The 21080-nt window shown below is 42.5% G+C and overlaps 1 protein-coding gene across 2 annotated transcripts in view; it reads left to right on the forward strand.

The window, feature by feature from the left end:
• The window catches only part of DOCK5 (dedicator of cytokinesis 5), a 232639-nt gene that overhangs the window by 56343 nt on the left and 155216 nt on the right, over positions 1–21080 (forward strand). For both annotated transcript variants that reach the window (XM_032144465.2, XM_032144466.1), the window contains exon 2: positions 664–747. In XM_032144465.2, coding sequence (XP_032000356.1) covers positions 664–747 — 84 coding nt within the window. The remainder of the gene's footprint in view (positions 1–663; positions 748–21080) is intronic.

Here is a 21080-nt window from a genome sequence, read left to right on the forward strand (position 1 = left end):
TCCCACAATATATTCTCATGGTAACCGGATTGTTTCTTTCCTAACACTTATCACAACTTTAACTAGTTATTTCTGTGATTATATATTTGATATCTTTCTTTGTTCCACTCAACTGTTAAGTTCCCTGGGGACAGGGGCCATGTCCATGTCATTTGCCCCTCTATAAATAGTCTCTAACACAGTTCGTGATATGTAGCAGGCAACTGATCAATATTTGTTGGATGGGGGAAATGAGGATCCATTCTCTGCTTTACAATGGGCGATTCACATGAAATTATTAAATAGAGAGTTGTTTGTTGACCAAATTGTTCACTGTGACATGCATTCTTTTTTTTCTCGAGACGGAGTCTCATTTTATCACCCAGGCTGGCATGCAGTGGTGTGATCTCGGCTCACTGCAATCTCTGCTGCCTGGGTTCAAGCAGTTCTCCTGCCTCAGCCTCCCAAGTAGCTGAGATTACAGGCACTTGCCACTACACCCAGCTGATTTTTGTATTTTTAGTAGAGATGGGGTTTCACCATCTTGGCCAGGCTGGTCTTGAACTCCTGACCTTGTGATCCACCCGCCTCGCCCTCCCAAAGTGCTGAGATTATAGGCGTGAGCCACCGCGCCCAGCCCAGTGACATGCATTCTAATTTCCCTTTTTTATTTCTCATTTCCAGCGATCTATAACTACAATGCTTCTCAAGATGTGGAGCTCTCCTTGCAGATCGGTGACACAGTTCACATCCTGGAGATGTACGAGGGTAAGTCTGGCTGGCCTTCTGCCAAATGAGGGCAAGGGAAAAACAGTGTAAGTTACTTATTAAAAAGGCACTTAGAGTAAACATCAACATGCTTGACTTCCTGAAACAGTGCTAGTAAAAATTCAGGAAGTACTTGGGTGACACAATTTTGAACAGATACATGAGCACAAACTTGCACAGACACCAGGGTGAAAGCTCATGCATATGTGAAGGGTGCTGGTGTGGCCAGGCCACTTGGGCACAGAAGGATCAGTGACAGAGCTGGCTCGCGAGGAGACACTTGGGATGTTGGGCTGGCAGTAGCTCAAAGGAAGCACTGCTGATTAAGGGTCTCTTTCTGTTCAGCACTAAATGTTCCCAGGTTGGGGGAGAAATGAGGGAGAGTCTTTCTGTTGTTGCTGAGATTCTGTTAGAAAATTAGGTCATGACTGCAGCAGGTCCAGAAAGCCTGATTGTATATTTCCTTCAACTAGGTCAGGCGAGGGCCGTGGTTCCGTTAACCTGTTAGTGGGCTGCGGGACAGTACATAGGACTGCCTGTTTGTCTGCCAAGCATTGGTCATGTCTGTACCCAGTCCACCACAGGCTTCCAACTTCAGCTCAGATTCTCTAAATACTAGAAGAAGTCTTCATATATCCACATTTTTAATCCAAACCTCCAGAGCACAACAAAAGCGTAGCCAGGCCACTGAAGTAGAGGACCAAACCAAGAACAACCTTTAGGGTCCAGTTATTCTCTCAGAAGGTTAGGGTACAAATGAGGTGGAAGTTAGGCAGATTTGACAGGGACCATGCATTTTCCAGGTCTAGCCCCCATGTAAACCCTTGTGATGGTGAAACGGCAGAGATGGTCCGCTGGGACCCCATGCGGGTTCCTAGGGTGGGACAGGATGACACAGGATGAGAAAGAGGAGATGGGAAGGCAGGAGGAAAGGAAGCAGGATTTGGCCATAGAACAGCTAAATTATCCTCCTGGTTGCATGGAAGACTCTGCTATTACTGCCGCCTCCCTTTAGTTTTTGGCAGAGGGCTGGGGTTTCACATTATCCTTTTCCCTTCCACACAACTCGGTGTAATCATGTAGCTCCCAGGGGCAGAGAGAAGACTGAGAGGGCTGTGTGAACTCTTCCCTTTCTCTTTCTACTGCTTATTCTCACCATCTCAGGCCCAGCCAAAGCATCAATTCAAAGTCTCCAAGACACTAGGGCAGTCGCCTTATCTTTTCCAGAATCCTTTGCTTATGGAAACCACAGGTCTTCCCATCTTTTTATTTATTTATTTATTTTTTGAGACGGAGTCTTGCTCTGTCGCCCAGGCTGGAATGCAGTGGCGTGATCTCAGCTCACTGCAAGCTCCTCCTCCCGGGTTCACGCCATTCTCCTGCCTCAGCCTCCCGAGTAGCTGGGACTACAGGCGCCCGCCACCACACCTGGCTAATTTTTTGTATTCTTAGTAGAGATGGGGTTTCACCGTGTTAGCCAGGATGTTCTCATCTCCTGACCTCGTGATCCACCCGCCTCGGCCTCCCAAAGTGCTGGGATTACAGGTGTGAGCCACCGAGCCTGGCCTACAGCTCTTCCAATCTTATCAGCTCACACCTCTTTTGTCAGGAGGCCAGGTTAATTCACTTTGTCTAGCCTCAATGGATGCACATTTTCCTATTGTGCAGGTAAAAAGCATATGTTCAATTTTTCTAACTCTTCCATGTGGGCTTGGAAAGAATGTATATTCAAGGATCATTGGGTGCAAAGTTCTTTTTTTTTTTTTTTGAGGTGGAGGCTCACTCTGTCGTCCAGGCTGGAGTGCAGTGGCGCGATCTCAGCTCACTGCAACCTCCACGGCACGTCCCCGGTTAAGCAATTCTCATGCCTCAGCCTCGTGAGTAGCTGAGATTAATTTTTGTATTTTTAGTAGAGACGGGGTTTCACCATGTTGGCCAGGCTGGTCTTGAACTCCCAAGCTCAGGTGATAGCCCCATCTCAGCCTCCCCAATTGCTGGCATTACAGGTGTGAGCCACCATGCCTGGCGGCAAAGTTCTATATATGATAATTAAGTTCTAATTTCTGAGTCATTTTTCAGGTTTGCTATATGCTAACTTTTTTTTCCTGCTTTTTCTGTTACTGATAGAACTGTGTTAACTCTTCCACCGTGATTGTAGTTTGTGTCTCTTTATGGTGATGTCAGCTGTTTGCTTTATGTATTCTGAGACTTGTTTTTAGGTGCCTGCTATTTTAGAATTGTTGTGTTAAACAGTTCTAACTTTTAATTCCTATTTATTAAACCTTTATCATTGTCTTAATCTATAGTAACATGCTGTGTTTTACTCTATGTTGTGTAAAATTGCAGCCAACTCACTGGCAAGTCCCAGGACTTCAATTTTTGTCCTCCTGGCTCCACAAGGCCATCAGAAATGCTACTCAGCTTCTCAGCCACTCAGGAATCCTTTCTTTTTGTTGTTGTTGTTTTTTGTTTTTTTTTTGAGACAGAGTCTCGCTCTATCACCCAGGGTAGAGTGCGGTGGCTCAATCTTGGCTCACTGCAATCTCTGCCTCCCGAGTTCAAGCGATTCTCCTACCTCAGCCTCCTGAGTAGCTGAGATTACAGGCACCCACCACCATGCCCGGCTAATTTTTGTATTTTTAGTAGAGATGGGGTTTCCCTATGTTGGCCAGGCTGGTCTCCTGGCCAACTCCTGACCTCAGGTGATCTACCTGCCTTGGCCTCCCAAAGTGTTGGGATTACAGGCGTGAGCCACTGCACCTGGTCAGGAATTCTTTCTTAAATCAGCAGATGGATGCCCCAAGCGGAAAGCAGCCCCAGATGCTGGGCTGGTCTTTTTAGGTTTTGGTCTTTTTCAGATTTTGACCTGGTAATTCCTCACTGCCATGTTAGTTTGTGTGTGTGTGTGTGTGTGTGTGTGTGTGTGTGTGTGTGTGTATGTGTGTGTGTGTGGCGGGGCAGGGTGGGGCCGTGTATATATTTGTGTGTGTTGTTTTGTCAAGCTTTTCTAATTGTCCTACAGAGTGTGGGAGGGAAGAATGGAGACTTGGTCTGAAATAAAGTAGGTAATGTCATTTATTTTTTGTTTTTTTTCTTTGAGATAGGGCCTTGCTCTGTCACCCTAGCTGGAGTACAGTAGTGTGATCATAACTCACTGCAGCCTTGAGCTCCTGGGCTCAAGCTATCCTCTTGCCTCAGCCTCCCAAGTAGCTGGGATTATAGGCATGTGCCACCACGCCCAGCTAATTTATTTATTTATTTTAATGGAGATAAGGTCTCACCAAGTTGCTCAGGCTGATCCCAAACTCCTGGCCTCAAATGATCCTTCTGCCTCAGCCTTCTAAAGTGTTGGGATTGTAGGCATGAGCCATAGCACCTGGCTCAGTTGATACCTTTAAAATATATCTTCAAAGTTTTTTTTCACTTTTATGTGACCTTAGCGTATTTCTAAGAAATAGCTAATTGAAACACTTTGTCCTGTTAGGGTTCATATCAATAGTAATTTTAAGGATGAGTGCAGTGGCTCACTCCTGTAATCCCAGCACTTTGGTAGGCTGAGATGGGAGGATCCCTTGAGGCCTAGAGTTCAAGACCAGCCTGGGTAACATAGTGAGACCTTATCTCTACAAAAAATTTAAAACTTAGCCAAGCATGGTGACATGTACCTGTAGTCTCAGCTACTTGGAAGGCTAAGGTGGGAGGATTGCTTGAGCCTGGGAGGCAGAGGCTGCAGTGAGCTGACCACACCACTGCACTCCAGCCTGGGCAACAGAGTGAGACCCTGTCTCAAAAAGAAAAAAAAAAAGTACTTTTAAGTGTGCTCACTATTTGTACTTTACCAAGAGTTCTCCAGTTGGCCTATAAACATTCCTCAAGACAGCATCCCTATGGACCAAGCTAAGGGGTTCACTGAGCTTAGTTGAATATAAATATAAACACAGATACATTCATTTCAAATACCATGAACTTGAGTCCAAACAGTCCAAAACCCACAGTGCTTCTAGTATATTACGGCTCACACTACGATATGCTTGTAGGATGTTCTAGCCCATTTGACAGTCACACAAAAATGGTTAATTTCTTCAGTTATGATGATCCGGATGCTGTAGTCCTGCCAGCAAGAAACCGCTCTTCTTAATTGCTACCATAACATTTTTGCTGCATCAGCCGTAGAACTTTTTCATCTCAAAGGACGTCAGTGCCTGTTCTTTAAAAGTAAGCACATGTCAAGGTGTGAAGGGGAGGGAGATTGAGAACACTTGAGCCTGCACCGTGAGCTTACTGAGTTCATTAACCACCAACTGGCAGGTCAGCTTGACAGAGAGATTACTATATTGGATTATATTTTTCAATAGTGTTTATTTTCTGGGATTAATTTTTAAAATCGTGCCTACCTTGCCAGATGTCTCACGATAGGTCCTTGTATCTGCTAAGCACTTAGAGTTCTTGGCTTGATTCTCAAATTCCTTTATTATTTAAGGCAGCTTGAGGCAAGGACAGGAGTGCTTTGCAAACATGAAACGCGATGGGAATGCTGAGTAATCTCTTGTCTTCTGCCCCTCCTCTCCTAGTCCCTCTTAACTTTAGAAAAATAAACACAATGAAAACACCAACAGTCCTGCTGGGCGGAACTGAAGGGTGACACTGGCACCGCATTGTGGCCCCAGGATTCGTGTCTTCCACCTTCCTGTCGGAGCTGACTTTGGGGCACTCCCTCTGCACTCTGCCCCACCCTGCCCTCGAGATGTCTGCATACCAGATCTGTGTGTGTTTTTCCAGCGTGGACATGAATCCACCCAGACATGAAACATTTTTTCTGCCCACCGCCCAAGACAGAACACTATTTCTGATTCTCCTTTTTCTGTTTCCTGCCTTGTGGTTGGCTGAAAAATTTCAGAAAGTATTGGCTCCTTGAAGGCAAAGCCTGCTTCTCCTTCATCTGCAGAGCCTGTGCCTCCCTAGCTCCTGGTATACGGCAGGTGCTCAGCAACAATCTGTTGAATGATGAAGGTTAAATAGGAGACCAAGGCAAGCTGGTGTAGAGAGTAAGGGGGTCAGGGGTCACCTCCACAAAACCCTGGATATTACAAGGCAGAGGTGCTGTTCCTTCTCTATGAGGGAAATACAGGGGGTGCTAATGTTTTTCGGTCCTCTGCAATTATAGGAGGATTTAGTCGTTGCTGAAGTTTTTGTTTTTATTTTATTTATCTTTTTTTTAGAGACAGGGTCTTGCTGTCCCCCAGGCTGGAATGCCATAACATAATAACAGCTCACTGTAGCCTTGGCCTTTCGGACTCAAGGGATGCTCCTGCTTCAGCCTCTTGAGTAGCTGAGACTACTGGTACATGCCACCGTGCCTGGCTGATGTTTTTAATTTTTTAGGAGAGATGAAGCCTTGCTGTGTTGCCCTGGCTGGTCTGGAACTCCCAGCCTTTAGCGATCCTTCCACCTCGGCCTCCCAGAGTATAGGGATTACAGGCGTGAGCCATCGTGCCTGGCCTTGTGGGTTTTTTTGTTTGTTTTTAAATAACAGCTTTCTTGAGATATAATTCAAATACCAATCAATTTACTTATTTAAAGTATACAATTCAATGGATATTTACTAAGTTCACTAGTAAAGAAGGGTTGGGCAAATATCATCACTATCTACTTTCAGAACACTTTCATCATTCCATAAAGAAGCTCTGTACCCATCGGTAGTCATGCCTCCCCTGGCTCTAGGCAGCTTCAAATTCATTTCATATAAGTGGAATCACACAATATGTGGTCTTTTGTGACTGGCTGCCTTCATTTGGTGTCAGGACTTCATCTCTATCTTCATCTCTCTCGCCCTCTCTCTCTCTTTTTTTTTTTTTTTTTTTAAAGAGATGGGTCTTGCTCTGTTGCTCAGGCTGGAGTGCAGTGGCATGATCATGGCTCACTGCAGCCTTGACCTCCTGGGCTCAAGGAATCCTCCTATTCCAGCCTCCCAGGTAGCTGGGACTATAGGTGCACACCACTACACCCAGCTAAATTTTTATTCTTTGTAGAGACAGGGTCTCACTATGTTGCTGAGGTTGGTCTCGAAATCCTGGGCTCAGGCAGTTCTCCTGCCTTGGCCTCCCAAGGGCCAAGTGTCCCAATGTGTTGGGATTACAGGCATGAGCCACTGCACCCGGCCCAACTTCATCTCTTTTCATTGGTGAGTAATATGTATTGTGTAGGTACATTATATTTTATTCATTCATCAGTTGATGGACACTTGGGTCGTTTAGATGTTTCAGCTACTGTGAATAATACTGCTGCAAACGTTTGCGTGCAAGTTTTTATGTGGACATATGTTTTCATCTCTCTTGGGTAGGTACCTAGGAGTGGAATTGCTGGGTCATAGGGTAACTCAATGTTTAATGTTTTGAGGAACTGCCAGACTGATTGAGCTTTGGCTCCAAAACAGGCGACCAGAGTCCAGATGAGCGAGCTTCTATCCATCATCTTTTTTCACTCATTTAACTCTCTGGCCTTGCCCCTGAACTTCATTTGTTGCTAAATGAAGGAAAGAAGCAGAACTGACTGAGAAACTATCTACTGCTCATCCATTACAGGTCTCCAGGAATTATTTGTCTTTAGAGACTTTATCAGGAAACAGAATTCCTTAAGGACTGAAGCGCGTGTTCTTGCCTTTCTTCATCTTTGGCACTGGCCTGCCCACAGTCATTTCTGCGTCTTTGCTTCTTTTACTGTGGAATGTATTTGGCAGCGATACAAATACAGTTCACCCCATGTATTTGGGGTGAATGTTCCTTTCCACCCCAGATCCATGGCAGAAAGTGCACTGACTTCTGGAGATGCCCGGCCGTGAGGTCATTTATTCATTCAACATTATTTGCTGAGCACCAAGTATGTGCCAAGTACATTCATTGAGCATGAGAGATGTTCTGGGTACTCTCTGGTCTCTTAAGTGACAAAATGCAGGTTCCTGCTCTCATAGGGTTTACATTGGAGGGATAGACAAAAACAAGTAAACAAAGTAAGTAAACAGAACAATTCAGATATGTGCTTACAAATGCTATGGGGAGAAGAGGGTGATGTTGCAGAGGCCAGAGGTGGAGGACAGCGATGGTGAGGGAGAAGGAAGACTACTATAGGTTTGGTGGTTTTGTCCTTGTCTGGGTTGACTGTCCATGGGCAAGATATTGCAGCCGTCTTTGTGACAAGGACATTTCATCTAAATTGGAGTCACTTTTTGAGTCTAGAGTGATCAAATGTAAGTGCTTTGAAAAGCATACAGTACCTTGTATGTGTCAGGTTTCAGCATCTGTTACCATGGAGCTCCCCTCTCCTGTGATTAACCTCGCTCCAGTCACAAGTGGTTTTAGGCCTGGAGTCTGAGGTTCCTCTAGTGCTGGTTTCCTGTGTTTAATTCGTGTGCATAGATTAACTCTTTTTCTGCTCCATAAACCACTCACAAGCTCACGAGAAAGGGTGGCTGGTGTGCTGGTGTTAGCAGTGATTTCTGGGGTAAATACAACACAATTGACCACTGTTGGAACAAACACAATGAGATGTCTCAAAGGTGAGCTGAACTGTACAGAGGCAGGCACAGCACATATTATTTCAGGGCAATTTGTAAAGACTCAAAGGATAACACAAGTGCTTAGACTGGACCCAGAGGAAATAGGCAAACCTGAAAAGTTAAAAGAAACAAAAAAAAGAAGCATTTGTATATGTACAGGAGTTCCCCAGAATACCCATGTTATTTCTTCTGTATAGAAGGAGTCCAGTTTTTGAATGCACTTTAATCAAAAAAAATCTACTTCCCTCGAATATGAAAAGGAATAAAAATGGATTAAGACTTGAGCTGTATGTGTTTTGAATCTCATTTTTCTAAAGCAGGCCTTTGTGAGTAGGGAAAGCAGGCAGTGTTATGACAGGTAAGTTACATGGCAATGAATTTTGTCTGCATGTTTGCCAAAACTTTCTAACAGAGATATAAAAAAGAAGAGAGTGGGCTGGGTGCGGTGGCTCACGCCTGCAATCCCAGTACTTTAGGAGGCTCAGGCGGGCAGATCACATGAGGTCAGGAGTTTGAGACCAGTCTGTCCAACATGGCAAAACCCTGTCTCTACTAAAGATACAAAAATTAGCCAGGCGTGGTGGTGTGCACCCATAATCCCAGCTACTTAGGAGACTGAGGCGCAAGAATCGCTTGAACCCGGGAGGCAGAGGTTGCAGTGAGCTGAGATCACGCCATTGCACTCCAACCTGGGTGACACAGGAAGACTCTATCTCAAAAAAAAAAAAAAAAAAAAAGAGTGCTTTTAAAAGATTTTTTTCAAACAGAGGCTTAATAATCATCCTTTAGAGATGTGGTAATAGGAACCCTGCATTAGATTATGATACAGTATGGTAGCTAACATTTTGAGAATGTCTGATTGTCACATTCTGCTATGCTCTGTGACAATTAATTTTGTAACACTGAAATCTCTTTATTGTTCCTCCTTTCTACTTGTTTCTTTCTCTACTTGGTCATCCATGCACAGTGGTCAGAAGCCAAGAGAGAGACAAAAGATTCAAAATTGCTGTTAAAAATCAGTTCTTAATAGAATGTGTAAAAGTTTACTGGATATAAGCTTCAATAGGGGTGTCCAAGGTATTTGTAACTTCCGTTTACTTTTGTTACCCACTAATTAAAATAATTGAGTTTATTGTAATTCAAAATCTATATCGTCTCCACGATCTAGGTACAGAAATACTGCCTTACACATACATAAATGGCAGTGAGCCTAGCAGCTTGGATTTTATGACGCTGCGTGCAAACATTTTGGCATTAGCCTGTAAAGCAGATAAGGCCATGTGGCATTTTGTTGAGTGTACTTGGTCACTTCCCACATCTGTTTGACCTTTACCTTAAGTATAGCTCGTGAGCTACTACTGCTGGTGACATATGTTCCTGAGATGTGTTTTTCAAAAGATACGTGTGGCCGTAGGAGGGTGTTTACCAGAGAAATTAATTAAAAGGAGTGTCAGTGAAAAGTCTTATCTCAGATTTAATCTTTAAAAAAAGCGAATGCCTTCTCCTATTTTTCCTTTTCAGGTACGTTTCAATATGCTTCTAAAATTCTAAAATTCCATTTTTATTTATTTTTTTGAGACAGAGTGTTACCCTGTCTCCCAGGCTGGAGTGCGGTGGTGCAATCTTGGCTCACTACAACCTCCGCCTCCTGGGTTCAAGCGATTTTCATGCCTCAGCCTCCCGAGTAGCTGGGATTACAGGCACATGCCACCACGCCCAGCTAATTTTTAGTAGAGACTTGGTTTTGCCATGTTGGCTAGGCTGGCCTCAAACTCCTGGCCTCATGTGATCTGCCCACCTTGGCCTCCCAAAGTGCTGGGATTGCAGGTATGAACCACCAACCCTAAAATTCCATCTTTAAAAATGTACATGATTCAGGTATATGGAATTTTCTACTGTAGAGTTCAGAACTGTTTCATGAGTGGTACCTTCATTCAGTTATTCTGTCATGAGTAAGTACTTGGAATTATCTATTTGGGCAGCTCCCATGCACCTAAGGAGGCAAACTCAGTCTGAAAGCAAATATGCTTTTGGGAGTACTCTGGAGGAATGTTCCCAGGAGCTTTTAGCATTCCACAGATTTTGGACCGCAACAGATCTTGGTTGGATCAAGGGGTTGAAATGGGAGCAGAGTCCTTCCATCCCATGCACACACATACCTGCTCACAGCTGTCTTCACACCCCTGATTGCTGTAGCATTCATATTATTTGGTGCATAACCTTTATTTTTTTAAAAATGCATTAGATTATCTCCATATAACATCACTGTTGGGCTGGCTAAGCCTCAGTTAAGGATTAGTGTAAGGAGAAAGCCTTAGAGGAAGGTTTAAAATTGAGGGCAAATGATCATATTTCTTCTTTTTCTTATATCTGGAAAAAAAAGTTAAATATATGCCTCTGCTTCGTCCATAGTAATATGAGTCATTTATTATCTTTAAAAGCGTATATTGATGAAAGAATTTGGAATACTAAATAAATGGAAGCTATCCCATGTTCATGGGTAGAGAGACTCAATGTCAAAATGTCAGTTCTTCTGAAGTTGATTTATAGATTCAGTGCAATCCCAATTAAAATCCCAGACAGTTATTTTGTGGATGTCGACAGGTGGATTCTAAAGTTATGTGGAGAGGCAAAGGACTCAGAACAACCAACATGAAGCTGAAGAACAAAGTTGGAGGACTGACACTACCTGATTTCACAACTTACTATAAAGCTATAGTAATCAAGACTGTGGTATTGGCAGAACTAGACAAACAAATCTACTGAACAGAACAGAGAGCTCACAAATAGACCCACACAAATATAGTCAGCTGACCTTTGACAAAGAACAAAGGCAATACAATAGAGAAAAGATAGTCTTTTTAACAAATCGTGCTGGAACAACCTGACAACCACATGCTGAAATAAGAATTTAGACACAGACCTTTCACCCTTGACAAAAAATAAGTCAAAATGAATTCTAGACCTAAATGTAAAATATAAAGGTATAAAACTCTTAGAATATAATGACATGGAGAAATGTAAATGACTTTGGATATGGGGGTAACTTTTTAGATATAATACTGAAAACACAGTTATATGAAAGAAATAAGTGATAAACTGGACTTTATTAAAATTTAAAACTTCTGCTCTGCGAAAGATAATGTCAAGAGAATGAGAAGTTAAGCTACAGTATGGAAGAAAATATTTGTAAAAGAGAAAGTTGAGGCTGGGCACAGTGGCTCACACCTGTAATCCCAGCATTTTGGGAGGCCAAGGCGGGCGGATCATGAGGTCAAGAGATAGAGACCATCCTGGCCAACATGGTGAAACCCCATCTCTACTAAAAGTGCCAAAAATTAGCTGGGCATGGTGGTGGGCACCTGTAATCCCAGCTGCTTGGGAGGCTGAGACAGGAGAATCGCTTGAACCTGGGAGGCAGAGGTTGCAATGAGCCAAGATCGCGCCACTGCACTCCAGCCTGGCGACAAAGTAAGACTGTGTCTAAAAAAAAAAAAAAAAAAAAAAAAATTTGATAAAGGACTATTATCTAAAACATGTAAAGAGCATTAAAATCCAACAATAAGAAAACAACCCACCTAAAACATGGGCAAAGACCTTCACAGAAACCTCACCAAGGAAGATGTATATCCATATGGCATATAAGTGTGTGAAAAGATATTCAGCATCATGTATCATTAGAGAATTGAAAATTAAAGCAACGAGATACTACTATGCACCTATTAAAATGGCCAAACTCCAGGACACTGACAACACCAAATGCTGACAAGGATGTGGAGCAACAGGAACTCTCATTCATTGCTGATGGAAATGCAAAATGGTACAGCCACTTTGGGAGACAGTTTGTTAGTGTCTTAGAAAGCTAAACACACTCTCATCACACAATGCAGCAATTTCTATCCTTGGTATTTACCCAAAGGAGTTGAAAACTTATACCCACACAAAAGCATGCACGTAGATGTTTGTAGCAGCTTTATTCATAATTGCCAAAATGTGGGAGTAAACAAGATGTCCTTCAGTAGGTGAATGGATAAACAAAGCGGTACATCCAGACAATGGAGTATTATTCAGCGCTAAAAAGAAATGAGTTGTCAAGCCATAAAAAGACATAGATGTGTATGTTACTAAGTAAAAAGAGTCAATCCATATGATTCCAACTATATGACATTCTGGATAAGGAAAAACTATGGAGATGGTAAAAAGATTTGTGGTTGCCAGGGGTTTAGAGGGAAGGAAGGATGAAGAGGTAGAGCACAGGGAATTTTTAGAGCAGTAAATCTACTCTGTATGATACTGTAATGGTGGAATCATGTCATTATACATTTGTCCATACCCATAGAATGCACAACACCAACAGTGGACCCCAATGTAACCTATGGACTTTGGGTGATAATGATGTGTCAGTGTAGGTTTGATTGCAATAAATGTACTACTCTGGTGGGGTATGTTGATAGCAGGGATGTCTCGTCAGAGGACAAGAGGTATATGATAACTTTCTGTACCTTCTGCTCAGTTTTGCTGTGGACCTTAAATTGCTCTACAAATTAAAGGCTATTAAAAATTTTTAAGCATATAAGGAGACTTCTGTGTCATAAATATTAACTCTGCGCTTGAGTACACCCATTCTGTTTCACCCATGGAGTTGAATGATTCAACAGAAATGGTCATAGTAGAGCAGGAAACAGACTGCCTAAAAAACTTGTGTTTTATTGATGGGTCTTAGAAACCCATGGAAACTTCACTTCTGTTCCTTGCTTCATCTCCATGTATAACTCGAGCTACAAATAAGAATGGACAAGGCAACACAGGAAAGATTCTAGTTACAGAAAGATTCTTAGTCTTACTATTATATTCTGTGTATCTGTTCCTAATGTTTGTCATGCAATCAAGAATATTAAATGTGTGTGTGTTTAACTTTGGCAATAGGAATATAGGATTTTAAACAACTGTATCTAGCAATTTGGTTAATCTTCTAAATGGCAGGAACAATTAGTATTACGTTACTAACCTTGAATACTTGTTTAGTTTTCACCAATGCCAGTTTAAGAATCTGTTACAGGCCGGGTGCAATGGCTCAAGCCTGTAATCCTAACACTTTGGGAGGCTGAGGCAGGTGGATCACTTGAGGTTAGGAGTTTAAGACCAGCCTGGCCAACATGGCGAAAACCCATCTCTACTAAAAATACAAAAATTAGCTGGGCATGGTGGCATGTGCCTGTAATCCTAGCTACTCGGGAGACTGAGGCAAGAGAATCACTTGAACCCGGGAGGCAGAGGTTGCAGTGAGCCAATATCGCACCACTGCACTGCATTGCATCCTGGTCGACAGAGCGAATCTCCATCTCAATAAAAAAAAAAAAAAAAAGAATCTGTTATAGTTGGAATTGAAGGATACAAAGGGTGAAATTTTTTCTTAGTGTCACTTTCATTGCTGACACTAAATGTTTAATCAGGCCTTAGATAACCAATTTCGGTAACTTTTGAGTTTGGCCCCATTTGGTCTCTGCCAAGACCCTGGTTACTCAGTGCCGTTTCTTGATTATTCTAGCCACAGTCTTAGAGTTTTTCTGTCACTCAAATTGTTTCTTCTTGACTTTTTTTTTTTTTTTTGGTCCTCTTTCTTTTAAAGTCATCTTTTCTACCATTTTCTGGGAGTAGGGAAGTTATGTTGGAAAATAAAATTATGTCTTCATATCAGGTACTATAGTCTGGACACCCCTAGCATGGTATTCTAGCTGTTTTGTGTGTCTCAGCTTTGGTTGTTGGCAGTAATTTAAGTAGTTGAGAGAGGTTCTGCTCTTTTTGAGAAGCACAGACACATTCTTCAAAAAAATAAGTAAAAAAGAACTCCAAATAGAGCCCCCCCCAGTCAGCAGCACAGGAACCAGAAGACAGCCCTAAGTACTGCAGATGATCCCTGAACTGTGCCATTGGGTACCTTCCGTGTCTGACGTTTTACATCCCTCTCTATGCCAGGCATCAAGCTACGGCCTTTCATGTACTGCCTCTCAGTTCTTACAATCCTGGGAGACCAGAATTATTGATACTTTTTTAATCAATGTGGAGATTTAGGTTAAGAAACTTTTTTTTTTTTTTTTTTTTTTTTTTTTTTTTTTTTTTTTTTTTTTGAGACGGAGTCTCGCTCTGTCGCCCAGGCTGGAGTGCAGTGGCACAATCTCGGCTCACTGCAAGCTCCGCCTCCTGGGTTCACGCCATTCTCCTGCCTCAGCCTCTCCGAGTAGCTGGGACTACAGGCGCCCGCCACCACGCCCGGCTAATTTTTTTTTGTATTTTCAGTAGAGACGGGGTTTCACTGTGGTCTCAATCTCCTGACCTTGTGATCCGCCCGCCTCAGCCTCCCAAAGTGCTGGGATTACAAGCGTGAGCCACCGCGCCCGGCAGGTTAAGAAACTTGAAGAAATTCATGCAGCTATTAAATGGCAGAGCTGTGATTCCCACCGGGGTCCTGTGGAATCCTAGTATATTGTTCTTTCCACAGCGTGCAGCCCTTCGGCAAATGACGTTTACACTTTGGACATGACATAAAGTTTTCCAAAGAGGATAGGGTTGTTTTGCTTTTGAAACAGCCACCTGAAAAGTTTAGCAGCACCCCAAATGTGTCTGTATTGCAGTGAGCTCTTTCTGAACTTAGCTCTACGGCTCTTGGCACACAAACTTGCCACTCTTACCCAGTGGTCTCGTCGCTGTCATGAAGAGAGATCAGGGATTGGGTTATACTCTCAAACTCCTTGAGGTCCCATAGCCTCTTGCATAACTCTTTATAAAAAGTGGACCTCATGTTGGTTGATTAATTGTACATCTCTCTCATTCGTCTTTCGAAGTCATGCTGATGATAACAAAACCAACATAAGAGTGAGTTGCAGCAAATTCATTGCTCCTACTGATAAAACCACATGCTACCTTCTGTCATCTCAGCTTTCTTGACTGCTTGGATAAGCTACAGAAATGCATTACAGAAGAGGAAAGTTAGACTTTTAGCAAGAAGGACTAACTGCTGGCGAGATTACTTTGCTTTAAAAAGGAGAGAAAGAAAAGCCACGTCCAGAAAATATAAAGCGAATTGGCCAAAAAGTAGATGATGTTGTCCAGGTTACAGGAAGTGTTATTTCCTTCCTCTCACTGAGCTTCCAGGACTCTGTGAAGGCACAGAGGGAGGTTTCCTTGTTTTGCATTGGAAATTTGGATATATCATCTCTCTATTTTGCTGACTGATTTGGTCCTCTTCCTCGCCCCTCACTGCCCGGACCAGGTCTCTCTGCTTGTCTCAGAAGGTATTTGCTGGTTGCAAATAGAAATCTCTGCCATCACCCTCTATGATAGGCAACCAGAATAAACCTTCTTGGCATTCTTTGCTACAGATGTTATGGGGTAACGATTAAAAATATTGTAATGTTTTTGTGGAAGGAAATTTAAGAGATTGAAACTGTAATTACTTAAAATTGACAAGGGAAGAAATGGAGTCCCCCAGAGCTGGTTACTGTGGAGCTAGGATGGAGAACCAGGCCTTTTGGTGTCAGACAAGTTCTCTTTATAAAGAAGCAGTGGCTCTTCTATTCTGGACATTCTGGCCTTGTCGGCAGGGTGCTTTAGCACTGCCTGTCTCTGCCTACTGGGCATGGGATCCCAGGGGAACAAAGAAGGGTCACTCAGACCCTGCTGTCCAAGTGTGTCTTGTGGGTGCAGATTTCATTGCATATTCCTTACAGCAGTCTATTCTATACCTAGCCAGTGGCTCAAGAACACCCATCTTTCTCATTGCTATATTCATCAGATGTTTACTCAGTTTCTGCTGCATGCCAGGCACTGCAAAGGACAGTTCCCTGTTTTGATCATTAAAAAAATTAAATAGACCGGACACAGTGGCTCACGCTTGTAATCCCAGCACTTTGGGAGGCTGAGGTGAGTGGATCACTTGAGGTCAAGAGTTTAAGACCAGCCTGGCCAATATGGTGAAATCCTGTCTCTACTAAAGATACAAAAATTAGCTGGGCTTGGTGGTGCATGCCTGTAATCCCAGCTACTCAGGATGCTGAGGCAGGAGAATTGCTTGAGCCCGGAGGGGGCGGAGGTTGTAGTGAGGCGAAATCATGCCACTGTACTCCAGTCTGGATGACAGAGTGAGACTCTGTCTGAAAGAATGAATAAATGAATGAATGCATGAATGAATAAATAAAGCCAGAAGGCTTATCTCCTTTTTCACTTAGATGGTGTACCTATGCGTGTATGTTTTATACTGATAGAATTCCATGGCCAGGCTCACCTGACCTGAGGGGTGGTGCATTCAGAAAGTGTCCTGTCTACTGTGCTCCAGCAGGGGCGTGGGCCAGCTTGGTATAAGGGAGAGCAATGAGCTGGCAGGTAGGAGGCCTGTGTTTGTATCCCCAGCTTAGGTAGTCAGTAGCTGGGTGATATGGGACAAACCTTTTCAGTTCCTTAACTGTGTTTTCTTTCTTTTTTTTTTTTTTTTTTTTTTTTTTTTTGGAGACGGAGTCTTGCTCTATCGCCCAGGCTGGAGTGCAGTGGCGCAATCTCGGCTCACTGCAAGCTCCGCCTCTCGGGTTCACGCCATCCTCCTGCCTCAGCCTCTCCGAGTAGCTGGGACTACAGGCGCCCGCCACCACGCCCGGCTAATTTTTTGTATTTTTTAGTAGAGACGGGGTTTCACTGTGGTCTCGATCTCCTGACCTCGTGATCTGCCCGCCTCGGCCTCCCAAAGTGCTGGGATTACAAGCGTGAGCCACCGCGCCCAGCCTCTTTCTTTAATTAATTTATTTACTTTTTATTTTATGTTTTAAGAGGCAGTCTTGCTCTATCACCTAGGCTAAAACACAGTGGCACCATCATAACTTACTGCAGGCTCAACTTCATGAGCTCAAGTGATCCTCCCGCCTCAGCTTCCTGAGTAGTTGGGACTACAGGCATGCATCATCACGCCTGGCTGATTTACAAAAATTTTTTTTAGAGACAAGGTCTCACTATGTTGCCCAGGCTGGTCTTGAACCCCTGTCCTCAAGTGATCCTCCTGCCTTGGCCTCCCAAAGTGGTGGGATTACAGGTGTGAGCCACCACACCTGGCCTCCTTTGTTTTAAGTAAGGTTGTTATATTTTAGTGAGCTCTGAGTTCTTTCCAATATCTGGCCATCTCAAATCCACAAAATTGAGCTCAGATAGTTAACCTGGAAGACTCATTTGTCTCACCAAGAAGTGTAAAAGAATAGAATCATCTTTTACCATCTTTGCATCCCTTGACTTTCTGCCTTTGAACTTATTTTCAAAAGCCCCAGTGAGATCCATGTGGAGTGTGGACATCTTGAGACCTGAGGCTTAGGAAGGCGGTGAGTGTGCTGCCCACAGGGAGAGGTGCAGCCGCTGTCTGTAAGGAAGGATTTTAGACCCAGCCCTTTGTCTGTCCTGTGACGAGTTTGCACCCAGCTGTTTCTGCTCACTGGCTTCCCAAGAGACAATAAGCTTCTATTGGAGGGACAACTCACTGGGGATGGGAGGACAGGATATGCCCGTGGAAACCTGACAAGTTTACCTGGCCCACAGGGGATGGAGCCTTTGCCCTTGGCCTCATTAACTGTGTTTTATCCAGCAAGATACCAGACCAGCAACACTTAAAGGAAAAACAACAGGATTTAGCACCTGCTCCTTCTCTGGGACCCGCCCCCCCCCATCCCCGTAAACACACACACAATGCAGGTGTATAGAAACATAGCTCTTTTTTGTGTGTACGTGGGGTAAAACTAATTTATCTTGTGATCAGAAAGTAGAGAGAGATTTTATAAAACACTCCATAATTTGAGCATCTAAATGATGCTTTCCTTGTTGGGAAATCATGAGTCCCTCTCAGTAATTGCTTCTGAGTCTTCAGCATATTCATGACTTTCTCTTTTGTGTGCCAGAGTCTACAAGCATTACCATTAAAAGCCCTTTTGTATTTAGTTATTTGTTTACAGATCTGTTTCCTTCCTCCATGAAGACAATGTCTGGCACACTGGTGTTCAATAAATGTTTTCATGTATAATGAATGAATGACCACATTAGTAATGTAAATCCTCAGCCTAAATGTACATCCTCAGAGAGACAGTTTTCTTTCTTTCTTTCTTTCTTTCTTTCTTTCTTTCTTTCTTTCTTTCTTTCTTTCTTTCTCTCTCTCTCTCTCTGTCTCTCTCTCTCTTTCTTTCTCTTTTCTTTTCTCTTTCTTTTCCTTCCTTTCTTTCTTTCTCTTTCTTTCTTTCTTTCTTTCTTTCTCTCTCTCTGTCTCTCTCTTTCTCTTTTCTTTTCTCTTTCTTTTCCTTCCTTTCTTTCTTTCTCTTCCTTTCTTTCTTTCTTTCTTTCTTTCTTTCTTTCTTTCTTTCTTTCTTTCTCTCCTTCCTTCCTTCCTTCCTTCCTTCCTTCCTTCCTTCCTTCCTTCCTTCTTTCTTTTTCAGGACAGGATTTTGCTCTGTTGCCTAGGCTGGAGTGCAGTGGCGCAGTCATAGCTGACTGCAGCCTCCAATTTCTGGGCTCGAGGGATCCTCTGACCTTGGCTTCCCTAGTAGCTAGGACTATGAATGTGCACCACCTCACCTGGCTAGTTATTTTATTTTTAGTTTTTTTGTGGAGACAGGATTTTGGCTATGTTCCCTAGGCTGGTCTTCCACCTCAGCCTCCCAAAGTGCTGGAATTATAGAAGTGAGCCACCACGCCCAGAGAGAATTTTCTAACCATGCTTTCTAAAGTAGCTCCATCCTCAGGAGATGGCCTTTCCCAGGTTAGTCTCTTTTATTCCTTTATAACTTTTAGCCCTATATGAAATTACTTTTCTTGTTTATATGCCTGTGTGTTTACATATATATTTTTTTCTTTCCATTATTAAGTAAGATTTATAACATGGAGACATTGAATACCCTGCTTTCCTAACATCGGTAACTAATTGTTCACTGGAGAAATTAATCTCCAATCTGCAGTTGAACAAGCAAAACTTGTTCAGAATGAATTTTGGAGCATGCAGTAGTAATTAAGATGAATAATGTCTTTGGGAAGACACAATACCACGTAAAGTAATGGAGAAATAGTTCTGTGCTTTTTCACACATGACTCAAACTTGTTTCAGAGGCATTTCCAAACAAAAATATTCAGTCATATTTCAGCAGTGCGATTCCGTGTTACTTTGAGGTGGTTACTTTATAGAGTAATATTCATTTGACAGTGTCAATTTTTACATTAAAAAAATGCAGTAAAATGTATATGCAACAAAAGGCACTCATCTTAGGTTTACAATTCAATGTGTTTTATCAAATGAATGCAGCTTGTATACCTAACATTTCGATCAAGATAAAACACATTTCCCTTACCCCAGAAAATTCCTTGGTATCTTTATCCACACAGTTCCCACCCTCAGTAAACAGCCACCTATCTGGTTTAGATCACTGTGAGTTAGTTTTACCTGTGAGTCAACTTCTTATCAGTGGAATTAGATGTGTCTATTGTGTTTAGGCTCTTTCACTTATTGTAATGGTTTTTGGGTTCATCCATGATGTTGCACATCCGTAGTTCATTCCTGTGTATAGCCAAGTATAACTATATTATGTATTATATATCATAGTTATAGTATAGTAAATAATATATACATATAACGCTGTCAATACTCCCATTGATGTACATTTTGATGTATTCCAGCTTTTGACTGTTAAAAATAAAGCGTTCATAAACATTCTTATAAAGCACTGGAGTGAGGATGTGGCCAGGTCATAGGATGAGTGTATGTTTAACTTTATAAGAAACCACCAGCAATGGGAGGGAGTTCCACTTGCTCCATCTCCTTACTAGTGATTGGCACAGTCAATCTTTTTAACTTTAGCCATTCCAGTGGGTGGATAGTATCTGTGTCTTTTTTTTTTAGAGTTATAATTTGCATAGAGTAAAATTCACCGTTTTTAGTGTACAATTCTGCAGGTTTTGACAAATGCATACAATCATGAAACACAACTGTGGTCAAGCTACAGAACCTTCTGTCAGCCCCCAAGTTCTCCCGTGTCCCTTTTCAGTCATCCCCATGCCACCCTGAGCATTTGGCAACTACTCATCTGTTTTGTATCCCTATAATTTTGCCTTTGCCTAGTTCTGGCCTACCAGGGTTTATCAGCTGTATATTTTTTTAAATGTTATCAGTCATATATGTTTATAAATTTAAACATCAAGACCATTTGTACAAGGTTTATAACGAAAAACAGGAGACCTTCTTAACTCCTCTCGAATTCTGAGGAGTTTCAACTTTTTCAGAAGTCTTTCAACTCTTTCAGCCAATTTTTTGTGGCATAAATCTCTTCATTTCTAATTTCATTTGTTACTATGTAAGATAAGGATTTCACTCTTCTGTACACCCCACCAACGATGCAGATACCCATTAATCCCTCATAGAAAAGCAAATATAGATACAATTTTTTTTTTTTTGAGACCGAGTCTCGCCCTGTCTCCCAGGCTGGAATGCAGTGGCACAATCTCAGCTCACTGCAATCCCCACCTCCAGGTTCAAGTGATTCTCCTGCTTCCACCTCCTGAGTTTTTTTTAAACACTTAGGATTTGGGTTATTATGGCTATGTAGTGTCAGCAGCAGAGGCTGTGGGATTTACCTTGATTACATTTCCTTTCTTGAATAACATGTTTTTCTAGAGCTAATTCCTTTTTTTCTTCATTCTCTGTGAATGTACCTCTATTTCATACACAAGGTTGCTGACAGGAGTATTGACTGCCTTTTAATATGTTGAGACAAAT

This window comes from Hylobates moloch, unplaced genomic scaffold (assembly GCF_009828535.3).
Source record: "Hylobates moloch isolate HMO894 unplaced genomic scaffold, HMol_V3 SCAFFOLD_22, whole genome shotgun sequence".
Classification (NCBI taxonomy): domain Eukaryota; kingdom Metazoa; phylum Chordata; class Mammalia; order Primates; family Hylobatidae; genus Hylobates; species Hylobates moloch.